Source organism: Muntiacus reevesi, chromosome 1 (assembly GCF_963930625.1).
Source record: "Muntiacus reevesi chromosome 1, mMunRee1.1, whole genome shotgun sequence".
Classification (NCBI taxonomy): Eukaryota; Metazoa; Chordata; class Mammalia; order Artiodactyla; family Cervidae; genus Muntiacus; species Muntiacus reevesi.
Window position 1 is genome coordinate 260,497,178 of NC_089249.1, and position 13,755 is coordinate 260,510,932.

The window sequence follows — 13,755 nt, forward strand, 5'->3', positions numbered from 1 at the left end:
CCAGAAGCCAGAACACTGGTTAGGAGGTTTCTGCAAAAACCTGGGTGAAAGAGGGCAGTAGCCTAGATCTTGGAAGTGGCAGTGGGATGGTGAGAAGTAATAGAATGCTAAAGCAGTTGAATCCATTCCAGTAGTTGAAATAACCAGTTCTTGCTAAATTAGTTAAGGTGAGTGTATGGGGTTGGTGAGAGTGAGGTTGTTAGGAAGATAATAAACCTGGAAGGGTGGCCTGGAGAAGGACAGTGGAAGTACCAGCTAAAAGGATGAAGATAAACAAAGTGTGGTGTCATCCAAACCAAATAAGAATTATGGTTTATGGAACAGGTGATGTCTTAGGAATACAAACTGTGTTGCTCGCTTCTGTGCCATCACTATTTATCATGCTATGTGATGCTTCACAGGTGCATCACAAACATTTATCAAGTGAATTATTTCATTTAGTAGTACTGCTACTTATACACAAGGACATAAGACTGGGCTGTGGGGTGATAAATATTGACTGTTTTATATACGTATATAAAACCTACCTTCAGAAAGCTCAAAGAATAGTAAAAGGAGAAAGACATACATAATTATGTATAGTATATGGTAATGCGAGACCTTAATAAAGCTTCAGATCAATAAAGATCCAGACAGAATGTCATGAGACAGTAAAGAAAAAAAAATAAGAATAGTGAAAAAGTAAGAATAGGGAAGAGTAAGGTCAAGAAAGAAGAGACTATTAGAAATTTCAGATGACTTGGTAAGAACAATTTCGTATGTGCAAATTTGGTTTGATGAGGGATGAGATTTGCTATTGCAATTGTTTTAGTTATTTCCAGAAATACAATGAATTACCACAACTTTGAAACTCATAAATGCAGCATAAAAATCAGTAAGAGGAGAACTCATCTTTCTCAAATAAAATGAGCTTATGATGGAATTAAGCTGTCTTACTTTTCTTTGCCACAGAAGACATTAACAAATTTGTCCCTACTTAAAAGTACTCCACAAATAAGTGCATTTCAAGAAGGTTGTTTTAAAAAGCACTGACTGTAACCTTACCTCATTTGCAAATGATAAACACATTCTGCAATGTCTATGCTTTCCTTCTATAAGCAAGCACTCTTATGAGAATGTAATCAAATCACTCCATTGCTTAGCAACCACAGGTAAAGGGCTAATAACCCATGAGTCATGATTCTATGGGAACAATCTGTGGGTCAGTGGCATGATTTCAAGGTAGTTTGGATTTCTGCTGTGATGCTTTCAACCAATATTGACACAGAGCATTAGAAGAGATGAGAGTTAAAATGCAAATGATCACATAATCAATTGAATTGACCTACACATAGTGAGATTTGGTTCACTCTGCTGCCTCAATCTGACAGTAGCATCTACAAATCAACATGAGAGTAAAAACAACACATGAAAATGGATTCATAAGGAATTTTTGTTTCACCCATTTGGTTAAGCCAAACAGCAAGACACATTTAAATTAGCATGAAGGTAATGACTTCCGACAGTCACCTAACCAACAGGAAATCTTATAAGGAAGAATGACAGTGGGTTGTGAGACATTTTTAGAAAATATTACCTGTAGCCACTGTGATTGGTCATTGTGGCCGGAGGTCCAGGCATTCACTTTGCCCTGCTTGTCCAGCCGGGCTTTCCTTGGTTCCCAAGTGAACATGTCCATATTGAGAGTTCTGAAGATGCTGGAGGCAGTGATCTGATAGTCTTGTATATGTCCTGATTTCATCCCCAGAGGCTCAGAACAGCCTGGGAGAAAATGAGAAGGGCGCCATGAGAAAAATAATTTATCACCCTGAAAGTCTGCAGCATTCATTTTAGATAGGCAAGAGAAGATTAAGCATAATGCTATTCATTCCCCCAAAGAGAGAGCATCTAAATTCAAAAAAGGGCTATAATCAGAAATAAATCTGAAACAAAATCGAAAAACAAGATAGCCAATTCAAAGTATTTTGTCTGAGTATATTTTGGAAAAATTGAAAACAAGACAGACAATTCAAACTACTTTTCTCTGATATATGATTTTGCACAATGAAAACAATGTTGAAATGCTCTCTCCTCTCTCATTACTGATAGCCTCATGACGCACCCCTGGTTTTCAACAGTTTCATTTTGTCCTTAAAATTGGAACATTCTCTCAGAAAATATATTTGGTTTTCTTTTATCTGTTTCTATAACACTGCAAATGAAAATTCTCCCAGGACAATGTCATTTTCACAAACTGCTCCAATGGTATATTCTAAACTGGACAGCATTTTATTTTCCAAGAAGCCTGTTAATCGTTATCAGTGACTCTTATAGTACCAAAATGGCTTCTTTTGGAAGGTAAGAAGCTATTATTTATTCAGTGTTTACCATGTGCCCTGCATTGTGCTAGTACAAAATTTAAGCTAATAGGTAACAGAAGAAATGAGCTAATTCAGCAAAAACCATGACTGGACAGCCTTTTCAAAAACTTTTGTGTTTCGATCATACTCAATAACTTTTAGTAGTGGATATTTTTTGAAGATTCTCAAATCTGCCACATATATTTTCAGGTGTGACATGGTAGAAATTTGGGTTTGTTTGTCTTTGAAAAATCTAGTCCATGTGTGTGTACATATCCACAGGATTTTGTAATCTTGAGTTGCAACTGTGACAAAATTACATTCATGAACCTTGTAAAATGTAGTGTGATTCTATGATTACATTAGACAGCAGCTGAGTCATCATTTGTAAAATTTTACATTTTGGCCAAAGAACACACAAGGTAGTGTGATCATCAAGAAAACCAAGATAAAATAGGAGACTTCTCTGATCAATGCCATCTCTTCACACTCTACTGGCGCTTGACTTACTAGATGTGTCGCCTTGCACCTATTACTAAACCTGTTTGTGCCTCAGTCTTATCATCTGTAAAATGGTGATAATAAGTTTAGTTCAGTCACTCAGACATGTCCAACTCTTTGTGACCCCATGGGCTGTAGGACAGCAGGCCTCCCTGTCCATTACCAACTCCCAGAGCTTGCTCAAACTCACATACATTGAGTCAGTATTGCCATTCAACCATCTAATCCTCTCTCATCCCCTTTTCCTCCTGCCTTCAATCTTTCCCAGTATCAGGGTCTTTTCCAATGAGTCAGGCCTTTGCATCAAGGGGCCAAAGTATTGGAGCTTCAGTTTCAGCATCAGTCCTTCCATGAATATTCAGGATTGATTTCCTTTAGGATTCACTGGTTGGATCTCCTTGCAGTCCAAGGGAATCTCAAGAGTCTTCTCTAACAACACAGGTCAAAAGCACCAATTCTTTGGCACTCAGCTTTATTTATGGTCCAAATTTCACACCCATTGATGACTACTGGAAAAATCATAGCTTTGACTAGACGGATCTTTGTCAGCAAAGTAATGTCTCTGCTTTTTAATGTGTTGTCTAGGTTGGTCATAACTTTTCTTCCAAGAAGCAAGCATCTTTTAATTTCATGACTGCAGTCACCATCTGCAGTGATTTTGAAGCCCAAGAAAATAAAGTCTGTCACTGTTACCATTGTTTCCCCATCTATTTGCCATGAAGTGATGGGACCAGATGCCATGATCTTGGTTTTCTGAATGTTGAGTTTTAAGCCAACTTTTTCACTCTCCTCTTGCACTTTCATCAAGAGGCTCTTTGGTTCCTCTTCACTTTCTGCCATAAGGGTTGTATCATCTGCATATCTGGGGTGACTGATATTTCTTCCAGCAATCTTGATTCCAGTTTGTGCTTCATCCAGCCTGGCATTTCTCTGCATATAAGTTAAATAAGCAGGGTGACAATGTACAGCTTTGACGTACTCCTTTCCCCATTTGGAACCAGTCCTTGGCTTCATGTCTGGTTCTAACTGTTGTTTCTTGACCTGCATACAGATTTCTCAGGAGGCAGGTAAGATGATCTGGTATTCTTATCTCTTTAAGAATTTTCCACAGTTTGCTGTGATCAACAGAGTCCAAGGATTTAGTGTAGTCAATGAAGTAAATGTTTTTCTGGAATTCTCTTGCTTTTTCAATGATCCATTCAATGCTTTTTCAATGGATATTGGTAATTTGATCTCTGGTTCCTCTGCGTTTTCTAAATCCAGCTTGTACATCTGGAAGTTCTCAGTTCATGTACTATTGAAGCTTAGCTTAGAAAATTTTGAGCATTATTTCGCTAGCGTGTGAGATGAGTGAAACTGTGCGGTAGTTTGCACATTCTTTGGCAATGCCTTTATTTGAAATTGGAATGAAAGCAGACCTTTTGCAGTCCTCTGGCCACTGCTGAGTTTTCCATATTTGCTAGCATATTGAGTGCAGCACTTTCACAGCATCATCTTTTAGGATTTTAAATAACTCAGATTGAATTTCATCACCTCCACTAGCTTTGTTTGCAGTGACACTTCCTAAGGCTCACTTGAATTCTTACTCCAGGATGTCTGGTTCTAGGTGAGTGATCACACCAGTGTGGTTATTTAAGATATGCTTGTATAGTTCTTTTGTATATTCCTGCCACCTCTTCTTAATATCTTCTGCTTCAGTTAGGTCCATACCATTTCTGTCCTTTTCTGTTCCCATTTTGCATGAAATGTTCCCTTTATATCTCTAATTTTCTTGAAGAGATCTTTAGTCTTTCCTGTTCTATTGCTTTCCTCTATTTCTTTGCTTTGATCACTTAAGAAGGCTTTCTTTACCATCTTTCTAAATTCCATATATATGTGTTAGTATACTGTAATGTTCTTTATCTTTCTGGCTTACTTCACTCTCTTATCACTCCTTGCTATTCTTTGGAACTCTGCATTCAGATGAATATATCTTTCCTTTTTTCTTTTACCTTTGGCTTCTCTACTTTTCTCAGCAATTTATATAGCCTTCTTGAACAACCATTTTGCCAGTTTGCATTTCTTTTTTGGGGGGATGGTTTTGATCAATGTGTCCTGTACAATCTTATCAACCTCCGTCCCCAACTCGTCAGGCATTCTATCTATCAGATCAAATCACTCGAATATATTTGTCATTTCAACTGTGTAATCATAAGGGATTTGATTTATGTCAGACCTGAATGGTCTAGTGGTTTCCCCTACTTTCTTCAATTTAAATCTGAATTTTGCAATGAGAAGTTCAAAATCTGAGCTACAGTCAGCTCACAGTCTTATTTTTGCTGATTGTATAGAGCTTCTCCATCTTCGGATGCAAAGAATATTATCAACCTGAACTTGTTATTGACCATCTGGTGATGTCCAAGTATAGAGTCATCTCTTGTGTTGTTGGAAGAGGGTGTTTGCTCTGACCAGTGCATTCTCTTGGCAAAACTCTGTTACCTTTGCCTTGTTAATTTTATACTCCAAGGCCAAACCTGTACGTTACTCTAGGGATCTCTTGACTTCCTACTTTTGCATTCCAGTCCCCTATGATGAAAAGGACATCTTTTTTGTTGGAAGTTTAGAAGGTCTTATAGGTTGCCATTGAACCGTTCAGCTTCTTTGGCATTAGTATTTGAAGCATGAAAAGTGAAAGCCACTCAGCTCAGTTCAGTTCAGTTTAGTCGCTCAGTTGTGTCCGACTCTCTGTGACCCCATGAATGCAGCACACCAGGCCTCCCTGTCCATCACCAACTTCTGAAGTTTACCCAAACTCATGTCAATTGATTTGGTGATGCCATCCAATAATCTCATCCTCTGTCATCCCCTTCACCTCCTGCCCTCAATCTTTCCCAGAAAGCCACTCAGTTGTGTCCAACTCTTTGCAACCCCATGGACTATACAGTCCATGGAATTCTCAGGCCGGAATACTGGAGTGGGTAGCCTTTCCCTTCTCCAAGGCATCTTCCCAACCAGGGATCGAACCCAGGTCTCCCGCATTGCAGGCAGATTCTTTACCAGCTGAGCCACAAGGAAGCCCAAGAATACTGGAGTGGGTAGCCTATTCCTTCTCCAGGAATTGAACTGGGGTGTCCTGCATTGCAGGGTGATTTTTTACCAACTGAGGTATCAGGGAAGATTTCGGGCATAGACTTGGATTACTGTGATATTGAATCGCTTGCCTTGGAAGAGAAGAGAGATCATTCTTTCATTTTTGAGATTGCATCCAAATATTGCATTTGTACTTTTTGTTGACTAAGAGGGCTACTCCATTTCTTCTAAGGGATTCTTGCCCACAGTTGTAGATGTAATGGTCATCTGAATGAAATTCATCCATTTTGGTCCATTGTACTTCACTGAATTCTAAAACGTTCATGTTCACTCTTGACATCTCTTCTTTGACTACTTCCAATTTACCTTGATTCATCAACCTAACGTTCCAGGTTCCTATGCAGTATCGCACTTTACTTCCATCACCAGTCACATCCACAACTGGGCATCGTTTTTGCTTTGGCTCAGCCCCTTCACTCTTTCTGGGGTTATTTCTCCACCCTTCCCCAGTAGCATGTTGGGCACCTACCAATCTGGGGAGTTCATCTTTCAGTGTCATATCTTTTTGCCTTTTCATACTGTTCATGGAATTCTCAAGGCAAGAATACTGAAGTGGTTTGCCATTCCCTTCTCCAGTGGACTATGTTTTGTCAGAACTGTCCACAATGACCCACCCATTTTAGGTGGCCCTACACGGCTCGGCTCATAGCTTCATTGAGTTAGACAAGGCTGTGATCCATGTGATCAGTTAGGTTAGTTTTCTGTGATTGTGGTTTTCATTCTATCTGTACTCTGATGGAGAAGGATAATAGGCTTGTGGATGTTTCTTGATTGGAGGGGTGATATTAAACATGACCTCAAATAAGTATTTTTAAAAAGTAGTTCATCAACTATTTAGAAACAGTGCTGACATGTAGCTAGCATTCAGCAAATGTTAGCTGATTTATTATTTCCATAAAATTCACTGCAACAGGTGACAATGTTAAGGCCACAAGTCAGCATATAAGTGGGTATTAAAGAATATATTATGACTGACTGCAGTTTCTAAAACTAAGTATTTTAAGTGTAGTCTAAGAGAGGTGGCTTACACTCTTCTTTGATAACACTAGTTCTTAACTACAATTACTTGCTTTCTGTTCTAGTCAATCTAAATCAGTTCGTCCTTCTTGAGGCTCTTCCATGTTTGCCTGCACCTGCACCTTCTAGGAAACTCCTATCTATGCAAAATGACAAAAACTGACAGAGAGGTTCAGCCAATTGGATGTCTTAGCTCAAGTCTTGCTGCCATAGGAGACCTATACCGCAGGTCTCATAAACAGTTCTAGATTCTAAATATAAATTCTAGAAAAGAAAAAAATTCATGACCAACTGCTAATATCCTCAAAAATTCATGATAAATCTCAAAGATTCCAGAAAGTTCTAAATTCTTAGTAGCATGCTCCTTGTCTTCAAGCAGTTCTAAATTAACAGGCATTCTCTGTATTATGACTGATAATAATAATAGTCTGATTTCTGACTTGTTCATCTATCATCACCACCAACTCTCTGTCCTCTTCCTACCTTGCCATGGGAACTTTGTACAATTGCTTACTTGGCTCTTGGAAGAGACACAAGTGAACGGAAACATATTCGTTTTTCTCCTTTTGTGATATAACACAGTACTTGATGTATTGGATAGAAAAGGAGCACCTTTATTTTGACCACTTCTGCTTAGCCACAGAATTCATTTCATTGCCCACTTTATTGTCCACCACTTAGCCCAGAGGAAGTGCTGAATAATTTGCTCAAAGAATGAATGAATGATTATTCCTCTACTAATTATGATCATGATCCATTTCATTCTAAGCATCTTAAGTCACATCTCTTTCAGAGAATATTGGGGAAGTTTCTTTTTTAAGTGTCTGGGAAATGATTAACTGCTATCTCCTATGCTGAGAGATCTTATAAAAGTTTATTGACTCCTATAAGGCAGCCTAGGGCTATACACTGTTGCACTGGACTGTGGGAAATAGTTTGGTATATTATGTTACTGTTTATTGCCAAGTGTTACAGCTAGCCTCTCCTGCCAATTTGCCTCAGACCATGAATTTTCCTTCTCATCCATAATATTTTATACATATAAATTAACTCTTTCACCAGCATGGACATTGTGTATCCATGTTATGGACAATAGCTGAACAGAATAAAGTATTAACAACACAACTGATTATTTTTACAGTTGAGGTGCCCTAGCTTTTATAAACATTCTTTAAGAGATATTATTCCCTGCATACTTTAAAAAAATCAATTTGTGGGGTCAGGAGATGGGGTATGACTTCTTTCTGAAAATGTAAAAATCCATAAAGGGTCAGGTATAACCTCATGTCAAACTTGAAAGTAAAACATATTCATATCTTAAGGGTGTAAACTGTGCCATGTCTGAGACTGGCCTTCATGAATCAAAAGACTGAAAAATTGGGGAAGGTGATGTTCACCAACTAAAAAGCATAGAACTTGCAGCAGACTTCATCACACAAGGGCTTCCTCTTGATTGCTTTATGATGAATGAGTTCAGGATGATACTGGCCTGTGGTGATGCAGCCACACGCAAAATAAACACTGTGTGGCAATAATTCTGCCAGATCAACGGGTAGTCAGTAAGTAAGCCTGCTCGAATTACCAAAACAGGGAAAACGTCCCTATTGGGATAATTAATGGTACTAAATCTGTACCATTGATTGCTTCATAAAGGAAACCCATATATAGTATGAAAATGTGATTCTTAAAATAGATTCACTCATCTGCCCAAGTGCCTCTAATTCCTTTGAATGTAAAAGGGTTCATTTAAAGTTTGGTTGTTTTGAACAGTCACTTGCATTTCCTTCAAAACCATTCCCTTTCTTAACATCACAAATAAACCCAAGAAGGTAAATAGATATAAAGTGTGCATTTTAACCATTATATGCAACATTTTGAAATGAATAAAATGCTCTCAGTTGTCTATTTGCAGGGATGTGCCCTATTTTTAACTAAATGGAATGTCTGTAAATATAAAAGTCTCTCATACTTGGAGGTTATACTAAAAAGTGGGACACACATGGCTATTTAGTTTTCTTAAAAACACAGTAGTTTCAACAAAATTTCAAGCCATAGTGACAAACAGAGTTGTAAATGTTGATGACAGAAATGTAAGAACCACCATGAAAAATATAGCACAGTGAAATGCCTGGGCAAGATTTTCTGTTTCGTTCAGAATCTAGCTAGATTGAAAGTGAACAACTGAGAGACCCAGTCATGAAGTGCTCATTTTTATATCTAGTCTTGAAGCTCCAGGAGGACTAGAATTATTTAAATTTGAGTCCTTTGGTAGTTATCTTTGTGTTTAAAAACCACTTTTCGGGTAATAGGTAAGTTGCTAGATAATGATCTAGGAATTTATAGTAGCAATCTTGGTTTTTAAAGTATTGTCTCCTTGGAAACAATGACAAATTTACATGTTTTGGAAAACCTAAAGAAAAAAAAAGACGAAACTAAATGCTTATGGTAGATGTACAAACAAAAAGCTTACTTTTCTATGCTGTATAGATTAAATGTAACTGCAATTTATGAGGTCAGGCAGATTCCAATTTTCACTGAAATTTTGTCATAAAACATAAATCATAGTTGCTATTAAAATTAAAAAGACACATTTAAATTTGACAAGAGTTTCCAGTAAAAATTGGTTGTATTTTCTTTGACCACTAAAAGAAATACATTGCCCCTTCTATATTAATCCTATTCTGTAGTGTGTTTTAGAACCTGTTTATCTTTTTCTCTCTCCCTCTTGCTCCTTCTCACTGAACCAAGTCCTAGACATTTTGTAGCAAAAATGAGTATCTATGAATATTGAAAAACTGCTAGCTAGCAACACACTACATACAATTGTGCTTTGGTTTCCTTTAAAGAGAGTACAAAAATAGATAACATGAGCCTCACCTGACAGTTCACATCCAAGAAGTTCCATTCTCAAAGTGCAGTGCCTTCGACAAACTTGGGGATAGAGTCTCACATATTGAGCTTTTATGGGGGGTGTGAAAGAGTTAGCATAGGGTGTGTTGTTATCAACATTTCCATGGAATACCTATATAAAGAAAGAACAGAGTTTAAAATTATTAATTGCAGCTTTAAAAAAAAAAAACAACCTATTTTCAAATATTGACCCTATATCCTACCCAACCAAATCCCTCAAAGACTGGATTAAATAATTTAGAGGTCTGGAGCATTTGGAGAGCACCTAGCCATCAGGCTTCCCTTGTGGCTCAGCTGGTAAAGAATCTGCCTGCAGCATCGGAGACCTGGGTTCGATTCTTGGGTTGGGAAGATCCCCTGGAGAAGGGAAAGGCTACCCACTCCAGTGTTCTGGCCTGGAGAATTCCATGGACTAAACAGCCCATGGTGTCGCAAAGAGTCGGACATGACTAAGCAACTTTAGCTTATTTTGCCATCAGAAGCAAATCTAAAACCTATAGATAGAATCCTCATTTGAGCTGTAAACCACTGTAACCTATGGCTTAATCAATACGCTCCTATGTTGGGCTTATCAATTTAAGTCCAGTCCTTTAGAATGGAATGCTTCTAAAGGGAAATGCCTCCTCAACTTAGTCCGGGATCTGGGTCTATCTGTTCATTTTGCTACTTAGTAATTATATATGTTGTTTTAGGAACCAGCCTTCAATGTTGTTTCCTGACCACTTAGTTCTCTAAAGCTGTGATCAAATTTATGATGCTTTAGGGTCTCAGTCCTCAAGTCCCATATCACTGGATAAGAGACTCATATTTCTTTATATATATCTCCAGTGAAAAATCAGTTTATCTCTAAAATGTGTTAGTTTTAATTCCTTTAAATCTCATTTCACTTTATCTTTTATATAACCCAGTAATCAAAAAACCTATTTACATTCATTTAATAAGGTAATTAAAAAAATCTTTCATAAAATTTATCAGTCTATTTTAATGCAGTTTTAAACAGAATGAGCTACAGTGCTGATTTAAGTTAGAAATTTGTGTTAAAATTAATTAAAAAATTGGAAATATATGAAAGGGCAAAGGAGATACTGAATATCCTTATGGAAGATGCACACAGATAAATACTCCTCTAAAATACTTTATTCTGCTGAATAATAAAAATTTCTTCCAATATTAAGATATTAAGTATAGAAAGATATTTATCTTTCCTATAACTTGGTGTTTCTCCTTAAAAATTTTATTTTTTCTTTAAAATTAACAGTCTTGATCTGTATTTATTTAAGGAGAGGGATGATCTGTCAAAGCAATAAAATGAAATTTAAAGCTAGTGTTGAGATAAAACTTAACTCTCATGCATAGGACTATGCTAACCTTGTGATAAAGTGTTTATAGGCCCACTAATTAAAATCTGAGGAAGATTTAAATGGTCGCTACTATACACTGATAATTTGGGATAACTCCTTACCCTCTCCACACTGCTTTTACATTTTTTTCTATTAAAAATTATAAATTTATTTTCAAAAACATAAGACTACTTCTGAATATGCAGTAGTCACTTGGTAATAGATTACATATGACAGGTTACATTCAAATTAAGCATGACATGGAAGTCTTACCATGTCTTCACTGGTGCCTTTCGCTTTGTACATTGTCCAAGTCTTTCCATCATTACTATAGGCTATTTTGTAGGATTTGATATACTCTGGACTTCCAATCCTCTTGGCTCCTTGAGTAATCACACCAGTAACTCTCATTTTTCTTTGTAAATTGATCTGAGGAGATAAGGCACAATCAACTGTAATTTCACTGCTTTCAGATAACAGTGTCATATTTGAAAATGGTACATTTTTATTTATTAGTGAAGATTTAAAATAGTACAAAACAAATCTATATCAAACTTAGCTTCAAAATGCCTTTCTCTAATGGTATGCTTTTCATTTTTAAAGTAAAGCAATATATATGAATGAGTTTTAAAAAGAGTAATACATTCTCAAAATATAAGTATTGAAAGCATTTGATGATTATGATATGTAAGTATGAGTTAGCAAAGTGAAAAATGAGCATATTATTTCCTCAAAATAACCTCAATGATGTTATCATGAAACTAATACCAAAATAACTGTTACTGTGTCTCAACTGCTTTAGACTTCAAGAGATTTCCTTAATTTAAAACATGCAAATCCCTGAGATCTTTGAGTGTTAGAATAAAAAAAAAAAGGAAAGACAACAATGGTGACAAAAAACAAATACAAACATATCTTCAGTTTCTGAATCTTTATACTGTAGTTTCTCCCATGTGTTGAGTACACACTCGTCATGGACAGTTTTTCACCAAATACTTGCCATTATATGGAGATGTTTAACTGATGTTTTTTCTCCATGTTTTCGCCCCATTCTAAGTCATAATATAATAGTTTACTATAGCATAATTATCACCTAAGAAGTTTTTCAACATTTTTCTCATATTTAAATAGAAATTTCCTTTTAATACAACATAATAATTCATTAAATGCTACCATGTAAGAAAAATATTTTCTACCTATATGGCAAACATTGAAAATTGTTACATTCACTTTAAAATGCCTTTATGATGTCTTTAAAATCCCAAGTTCAGAAGAAAGATAATGTTTTAATGATCTCGACAAATTGCTGTAAAGCTCTCCTCTCTTAATTATTAATATTAATGACAACAAAGTATAAGAGATTTCAATTGGTATAATTCACAGACCATTTCCAGAGAAATCAGGAAATCTTCACATTCAAGTGATAAGGGCTTTCTACTCTCTGATGGGACTATGAGAGTTAACATACGAAATGGCAGAGGTTGTATATGAAGAAACCAGCTCCTCTAGAATCACTTTTATAAAATATGTACATTCATGTCATATATTTAAAAAGTCAGAAATTGAAAGCACAAAAGCAATCCATGAAGTTTGCACCCCAGACAAACCTGTAACTTATTAAAAAGTCTCAGTTCAGCTCAATACAGTTCAGTCGCTCAGTCGTGTCCAACTCTTTGTGAACCTATGGACTGCAGCACACCAGGCCTCCCTGTCATTATCAACTCCCAGAGTTTATCCAAACTCATGTCCATTGAATCGGTGATGCCATCCAATCATCTCATCCTCTGTCGTCCCCTTCTCCTCTTGCTTTCAATCTTCCCAGCATCAAGGTCTTTTCAAATGAGTCAGTTCTTCGCATGAGGTGGGCAAAGTATTGGAGTTTCACCTTCAACATCAGTCCTTCCAGTGAACACACAGGACTGATCTCCTTAAGGATGGACTGGTTGGATCTTCTTGCCGTCCAAGGGACTCTCAAGAGTCTTCTCCAACACCACAGTTCAAAAGCATCAATATTTCAGCGCTCAGCTTTCTTTACAATCCAACTCTCACATCCATACATGACTACTGGAAAAACCATAGCCTTGACTAGATGGATCTTTGCTGGCAATGTAATGTATCTGCTTTTTAATATTTTTGTCTAGGTTGGTCAAAACTTTCTTTCCAAGGAGTAAGCGTCTTTTAATTTCATGGCTTCAATCACCATCTGCAGTGAATTTGGAGCCCAAAAAAATAAAGTCAGCCACTATTTCCACTGTTTGCCAATCTATTTGCCGTGAAGTGATGGGACTGGATGCCATGATCTTAGTTTTCTGAATGTTGAGTTAAGCCAGCTTTTTCACTTTCCTCTTTCACTTTCATCAAAAGGCTTTTCAGTTCTTCTTCACTTTCTGCCATAAGAGTGGTGTCATCTGCATATCTGAGGTTATTGATATTTCTCCCAGCAATCTTGATTCCAGCTTGTGCGTCCTCCAACCCAGCATTTCTCATGATGTTCTCTGCATATAAGTTAAATAAGCAGA

The 13,755-nt window shown here is 36.8% G+C and overlaps 1 protein-coding gene across 2 annotated transcripts in view; it reads right to left on the reverse strand.

The window, feature by feature from the left end:
• Positions 1 to 13,755, reverse strand: part of EDIL3 (EGF like repeats and discoidin domains 3) — a 450,361-nt gene that overhangs the window by 127,272 nt on the left and 309,334 nt on the right. For both annotated transcript variants that reach the window (XM_065919096.1, XM_065919097.1), the window contains 3 exons: positions 11,510 to 11,665; positions 9,864 to 10,008; positions 1,577 to 1,761 (listed from right to left, as the gene is read on the reverse strand). In XM_065919096.1, coding sequence (XP_065775168.1) covers positions 1,577 to 1,761; positions 9,864 to 10,008; positions 11,510 to 11,665 — 486 coding nt within the window. The remainder of the gene's footprint in view (positions 1 to 1,576; positions 1,762 to 9,863; positions 10,009 to 11,509; positions 11,666 to 13,755) is intronic.